Raw genomic sequence first — 7,245 nt, forward strand, 5'->3', positions numbered from 1 at the left:
AAGTATTAACTTTTGAAGGACATTTTATAAATTATTTTCATTATCACCAAATATGCAGTTAAGAGCTTCCTGCTTCTACTCAATTACTTAGAAATGTAAACGTGAATTAAAAAATAACTACCCTAATTTACCCAGAGAACAAATCTGGTATTGAAGAATATTTATGTCAAAGTGCAAAAAATAACTTCTCATCTTCATATTAACATATAAGGAAATAAATAAACCACTGCTTAGAAAAGTATCCCTCTATAACAATAATATTTTCTATTAATTGGCTTTAGGATAGAATATTTTTTAAACTCAACAAACTGGAAAATATCATGAATGAATGTTGTACAAAAAATTTCTTAAATGACCAGTGCAAAGACTAATAATAGCTGTTTACCCTAAAAGTTGCTTCACATAACATTTTGCAAAATGTCCAAGGAAAACAAGGCAACGTTCTGTAATATGCCACAATTTTTATTGCAACGTGGCCATTATTGCAAGGGTGGGGAGTCTGATCTCAAAACAATGTTCCGTTTAAGGCTCTTTTATACAGAAATTGCCATCATGACTGATATTCAAAATATTTTTAGTGTTGCAAAACTTACACGGTAAACATAAACTACACTTATTCAGTAGTGTACACTCAATGGAAAAAAGGCATTAGTAACAGCTATTTTTTTAAAAATATGCAGGTAACAGGAATGAATACTGAGGTACTAGGATAAGTTGATGACACAGTTAACAAAACTTAATTGGCATTCCTTTTGGGGGAGGTGGGGAGTTAAACTCATTACAAAAAAAGTGCTTTCAATGCATAGTGTTATATCTGTGCTGCCATGTCACAAAAATAGGCTTGCCAAGGCAGGTGAGGTGTATGAATGCTTGAGCCTCACAGAACTGCAATCAAGTGCAACTATAAATAATAATACTGAATAAAGTTTACCATCTGACCAGTGGATAATACTTTCAAGGCATTCAATCAGCTTACCCTTTGCAGTATTCTAAGCTATTCACATTGACAATCACTTTCATTGTAGTGCTTGCTGCAAGGGCGGCATATAACCAGTTGTTTTGGCTAAAATATGATGGAAAGGCATTCCTTGGGTTCTACATAAAAGTAATAGTATTAAACAGTCTAATGGCAATCACTGATAGGCTGCTTACATGAATGATATTTCCTTCATTCACTGTATTGGAAGGACCCAGTGGGAAGAGAAAGAAAAAAAAAAAAAAAACACCTAATACTATTTCAATTCATTGAGCTGGAGAAATGGAAGCTCCTTAAGATCCAGATGGCACTTGACTGTCATTTTATAAGGGTTTTCCTTCAAGTGAAACTACTACGTTGCCTCCCAATTTCTCTCCAAGTGTTGAACGGTCCTTTATATCATCCAAGCCATTTACTTGCCATTCATGTTTAATACCTAAAAAGGAAAAACATTATCCCATTATCTTATTATAATTAAGAAAGAGTAATTCCTCTGCACAAAATTTTTAATGTTTGTACCTGTAAATTTCTTTTTAATGGCATCTTTAGAGCTAGCATAAATCATCTTGCTTTTTAAAGGTGCACTTTCAGGAGCCCTACAGAAAACAAACAAACACAACGGTTGAGTCCCACTTAAAAGAAAAACAAAGGCAAAACCGACTATGTTAATAACAATCCTTGCATTTCAAAAGCACTTTTTCTTTTGTTTTTACACACCAGAATATAAATACTAGGTCTTCTTTCTTAGACTCTTTTGTTTCGTATGTGGCATCGTACAAAGCATATCGGCAATCATTCAGAGGTAGCAACTTCACAAAAGATGTGTAGGGGTCCTCTACAGTATCACCAATGTCACCCACCAAGATCTGCTTTGCTTCCTCTACAATTATTTGTCTTTTGTCATCGCTTAAACAGAAGAGAACTGCTTTCTTTCTTTTTTTGATCTCCTCTTGTGTAGAAGATTTCCTTACTTTCATATCATTAAAAACTTTGATGACTTCATCATTCACTGTAACTCCAGAAGCCTGAAATAAAAAAAGAACAGTAACTCAGAACAAGCATTTTGGTTTTAACCAAAATTACTGTTTGCCTAGACAGGATTCACTTTAATCTGTACATCAAAAATTGCATCGTACCACGCAAGTAGTCCAACCAGATTTGCCACATTTTTATATGCACCGAAGGATTCTAACTCATCCTGCCCCATTCATCCATTTTAAAGGGGTTTCGAGGTTGAAGTAAAATGGGAGGTAGAGGGAATGGGACAAATACACGCTGTCCCATCCCTGAAATGTTTCCTATTTCACTGGGTGATGTCAGAGCTTCAGGAGCAGCAGCAAAAATACCTTCTGTATTGTGTCAACTCTGCAGGCCTTAAAAAAACACTTTTGGATTTCAGTGAAAGCTTCTACTATTTTTTTCTTTAAAGTCATCCTAGCCAGTGCCGTTTCCTCATAAGGAAAGAGAATCAAGTGTGAACTCCAAACCGCCCACGGCTACAACATAATTGCCTCACAGCTCAAACGCAGACACTTCAAAACTAACGGAGCTAGTGTAAAAACCTTTTACGGCGAAAAAGCATTTTAAAAAGCGTTTTCTCACCTCCTTAATCTCCCTCTTAGGGGTTTTATTACAAGCCACCAAGACCCTTACCCGAAAGCCTTCAGCAAGGGCTTGAGAGCACGTACCAACTTTAGAGGTGAGCGCTAAATAAAATAAGGAAGCCCCGCGCGAACGCGGCATGCGCGCGGGATGAGCCCCGCAGACCCTCCCGCGCCGCCGGCCGCCGCTCCCAATGCCTCGACCTCTCCAGACGCCTCCTGTCCGCCTTAAGCCCCGACCCCCGACCCCCGACCCGCGCCCTCCTCGCCCTCAGGAATCCGAAGAACGACAGGGCCTGGCCTGACGGCGGGAGGCTAGGCCGGCCGGCTGCTGGAGAGAGAGCAGCGGGGCCGCGGCGCTGGAGCCCCCACCTTTAAGGCCTAAATTAGGTTAAAATGGCGGCCTCACTCCCAGGACCCTGCAGGGCCGCGCGGGGGTTTTTGCCTCACGCGTGCCGGCCCTCGGTCCCCCGGGGCGGCGCGCCCGCCTTACCATAGTGCCCGCGGCTGTGGCTGCGGCGGCAGCTCGGACTCCTTCTCTGTGGCACTGGTAGGAGGAGAGGGAGGGGCTGGCGGGCAGCGGCGAGTGCGGGGCACGCCGGGAGCTGCAGCCCGAGAGGCGGAGGCGGCGGCGGCGGCGAGGGGGCTGCAGGCGGCGGGCGGGGCGGTCACGTGGGCACGCCCCGGGCCGGCCCTTCCGCCTCCCGGCCCCGCCCGCGTCCTCGAGCTGACCCCGGCGCGCGCGCCCGGCAGCCCCGGGCGGCTGCGCGGCGGTGGTTGGGCCCCGGGGACCTGGCAGAGCCGCCTCCAACCCCGGGGCAGCATTCGTCAGCCGGCCGGGGGGGGCGCTCGGCTCCGGCTCCCGGGGGGGCGCTCGGCTCCCGGGGGGGCGCTTCCACAATGCCTCCCCGAGGGCGCTGCTCCCGGGCTTGGGCGCCCGCGAGTACGGTGCGCGCCAGGGTGTCTTTCTTTTAGTCAGCTGTGGTTTCCACCGAAAGGGGCTGGATTCCAACGTTTTGAGGTTTTTTTGGAAAACCCACGTAAGACACGGCATGAACTGTTTAGATTTCCTTCCTCCAGTTAAATGAGAATAAGTACTATAGGGGCTTACCCCAGTTGACTGAATTACTCAGCAAAGCAAAATGATAAACAGAAGCGGAAAATCACTTTCCCAAAGTCTGTGGTTGACATAGTAACGATGGGGGAAAAATTGGGTAGTAACATCCCTTGGTAATATCCTTTTATATATTACACTTCATAGGATACGGATGTACTCTCTGCTGGTAGTGTTTCCTTCATGAAGCCCCAGCTTTGACAGCTGATACCAAGTAAATGGACCCAAGAGTAGAGATTTCCACTTCTTGACAATCACAACCTCTTCTAGCAGAGCCCGCGTAACTGAACCAAGGCTCTTCTCCGACTAAACCTTTTTGGTACTTACACATGTGTCCTATTTATCATAGAAAAAATGTCACTCGGGCGCCTGGGTGAATCAGTCGGTTAAGCGTTGGCCTTCGGCTCAGGTCATGATCCCGGGGTCCTGGGATCGAGCCCCACATCAGGCTCCTGGTTCTGCGGGGAGTCTGCTTCTCCTTCTACCCTTACCCCTGCTTGTGATTTCTCTCTCTCTCTCTCACTCAAATAAATAAAATCTTTAAAAAGAAAAAGTCACTTTGTACTTCGAAGAAAATTTTCACAAAGATTTAATGCTTCATGAGTTTATATGAAAATATAAATGAAACACTTTATGTACTTTTCTATAATGAAAGATTTAATAAAGTGTTTAATTATTTTGGGTTGATTTATGCTGTCTTTTCTCCTGAACGTTTACTATTTCTATCTTCATTTGTAAACTTGGTAAAATAAATTTAAAGCTCTGATAAATAGTTAAACTTCTTTTGTGAAAAAAATTTGCGCTTAAAAATCACACTTGTTATTGCCTAAAACTGTTGGGAACAAAATAGTAAGTCCAGATAAACCTTGACCCAAACTAATCCAGAAGCGCTGCTCATGAGCAGGAACTTTGGGCTGGGAGTTGGGAGACTTGGGTATGAATCTTGGCACCGCCCCTGTCTCCATAATCTCAAAGGACTTTCAACCCCACCGACATCTATAAAACAAGCTCTCATTAAATTATCTTTAAAGTCCTCTCTGGCTTTAAAATCCAGTTTCCTAGTATACCAGTGTTTCTCAGGAAATGGTGTGTATATGTTCTCAGGATTAAGTAAATTTAGGGATGGAAAATCATAATGAGAAGGGATTATGCCCTAATTTGTGTGATAAATCCTTGTGTCCAAACTTTAATGTATTTTAAATGGACCATGTTAGGTATTGCCCAGCAAACACAGACCTAGACTTTATGTCCACAGCTTCTGTGTATTTTCTTTCTTCTTCTTCTTCTTTTTTTTTTTTTTAAGGTTTTATTTATTTATTTGACAGAGAGAGAGACAGCCAGCGAGAGAGGGAACACAAGCAGGGGGAGTGGGAGAGGAAGAAGCAGGCTCATAGCGGAGGAGCCTGATGTGGGGCTCGATCCCATAACGCCGGGATCACGCCCTGAGCTGAAGGCAGACGCTTAACGACTAAGCCACCCAGGTGCCCCTCTTTCTTCTTTTTTTAAACTATGTGTTGTTGTTGTTGTTGTTTATTCATTTGAGAGGGAGAGAGAGAGCATGAGCTGAGGGGGTGGGGGAGAGGGAGAGGGAGAAACAGACTCCCCACTGCGCAGGGAGCCCGATGCGGGGCTCCATCCCAGGACTGCCGGATCATGACCTGAGCCAAAGGCAGCCGCTTAACCAACTGAGCCACCCAGGAGCCCCTTGTGTGTATTTTCTTAATGGAAGGATGGACTTAGTTTAGAGACAAAATTTCCCAGTGTGTAAGCATTAATCCCAAGCAAGTGGATATAATACTTTATATTTAGCTGGTACTTTACAATTTGTGAAACCTTTGGGGAAGAAAAACTTCCTTTGCCCCTCAAAGTCTTCTGACTGGTCTAAAATCAGATTGGCAAGAGACAGATTAACAGAGGAAAGTCAAATTTCATTTTGTACATAGGGGGATCCAAATACATGTGAGATTCCAAAGACAAGTCAGGCAAAATGAAGTACATATGTTTTTGGGGTTTTTTTTTCTTTAGTAAGCTCTGTGCCCAATGTGGGACTTGAACTTGTAACTCTGAGATCTAGAGCCATATGCTCTATCAACTGACCTAGCCAGGTGCCCCCAGATGGAGGTTTATATGTCATCCTAAACGAAGGAGAAGGGGTAGGAGTCCGGGGCTTCAAAGGGAAGGAAGACAATTTACAGGAAGAAAGGAAAGAGTAAATTTTGGTTAAAAAAAAAAAATATATATATATATATATATATAAAATGGATAAATATTTATTTTATATATAAATATATATAAATTTGATATTTTATATATATATATTTATATATATATATTTATTTATATTTGCTGGGCCATCCAGAAACAATGGGACACAGAGAGGACTTTGATCAAATAGGCCTTGCTAGTTTTCTCTCTGTCTACCATGTCTAGTTCATATTTTAATGTAGCTCTCTGTGGTGATGGCTCTGTTCCTTGAGTAGTTCCTCTATCTAAATTCCTTTAGGCAGTTAGAGGGGAAACTCAGAATTTCTTCCTGAGTCTTTTGGGCCTTGATTATTTTTAGCTCAAAATAACACGCATGCCAAAGTAGCACATCTTGGGGCTACTTATTCTGAATGCCTACGAAACCTTTCGCTTTCTTTATCTCTCCTGAAGTTCCAAGGAAATCATGGAGAATGGATCTCCACTGCTCCAAACATTTGCTGTGTCTGTGTATCAAGCACTCTTCTCCTTCCTGGACTCTTCCTCTCAGGGTCTCCCTCCCTCGATAGCTTGAAATTTGAAGCAAAGAAATTCCACAGAAGCTACAACCCTGACAGAGACCGGGTCTGGGGACACAGGGACCTAGATTAGGTGTCAGAACTCCCATCAAAACTGGGGATTCCAAAGATGGTAAGTCACTCCCAGCTGTGACATCAAACCCTCTCCAAACCCTAACTCCCGCCCCACCCTCCCCACCATCCACTGGCAAAGTTGATATTTTCCATACACTAGGATTCTTTTCCCAAAGATATTTTTGTCTTTGCACATATCTTGTTGCATTGTCCTAGTTAGTTTCCATGTTCTGTCACCCTGCTAGCTCTAATTTCCTTAAGGATCTGAGTCCCACTCAATCTTCGAATTTCTGGATTTTGGAATATAGTAGGTCCTCAATAATCAAGTAGTACATTTAAGATGCTTTAGTGCTATAAAAAGAACAAAAAGGAAGCTCTTGAAGACTGTGAAGTCTTTCCATGTGCCCTTGTGAGGCCAGCACTTAGAACCTCAGGGCCAGGAGCAACTCCTTTTCTTCATACCTGTTATTTCTTTCTTTTTTTTTTTTTTTTAAAGATTTATTTATTTATTTATTCGACAGAGATAGAGACAGCCAGCGAGAGAGGGAACACAAGCAGGGGGAGTGGGAGAGGAAGAAGCAGGCTCATAGCGGAGGAGCCTGATGTGGGGCTCGATCCCACAACGGCGGGATCACACCCTGAGCCGAAGGCAGACGCTTAACCGCTGTGCCACCCAGGCGCCCCCATACCTGTTATTTCTAACCAGAACCTACCACTGCT

The 7,245-nt window shown here is 43.4% G+C and overlaps 1 protein-coding gene across 1 annotated transcript; it reads right to left on the reverse strand.

Moving 5' to 3' along the window:
- Positions 1 to 446: 446 nt before the first annotated feature.
- CFL2 (cofilin 2) lies at positions 447 to 3,198 on the reverse strand. The gene is made up of 4 exons (XM_040620828.1): positions 3,071 to 3,198; positions 1,694 to 2,001; positions 1,496 to 1,572; positions 447 to 1,412 (listed from the first exon to the last, which is right to left on the reverse strand). Exons 1-4 carry the CDS (start codon positions 3,071 to 3,073, stop codon positions 1,300 to 1,302), a joined length of 501 nt encoding a protein of 166 aa, XP_040476762.1. The 5' UTR covers positions 3,074 to 3,198; the 3' UTR covers positions 447 to 1,299.
- Between the last annotated feature and the right edge of the window lie 4,047 nt (positions 3,199 to 7,245).

Source organism: Ursus maritimus, unplaced genomic scaffold, assembly GCF_017311325.1.
Source record: "Ursus maritimus isolate PB19 unplaced genomic scaffold, ASM1731132v1 scaffold_36, whole genome shotgun sequence".
Taxonomy (NCBI): domain Eukaryota; kingdom Metazoa; phylum Chordata; class Mammalia; order Carnivora; family Ursidae; genus Ursus; species Ursus maritimus.

Excerpts from the sequence above, each read along its gene's own strand:
- CFL2 (XM_040620828.1), bottom strand. Across the intron at positions 1,573-1,693 it reads GACCTAGTATTTATATTCTG|GGCTCCTGAAAGTGCACCTT; the intron begins GTGTGTAAAAAC and ends TGTTTTCTGTAG. Across the intron at positions 1,413-1,495 it reads CATTAAAAAGAAATTTACAG|GTATTAAACATGAATGGCAA; the intron begins GTACAAACATTA and ends TTTCCTTTTTAG.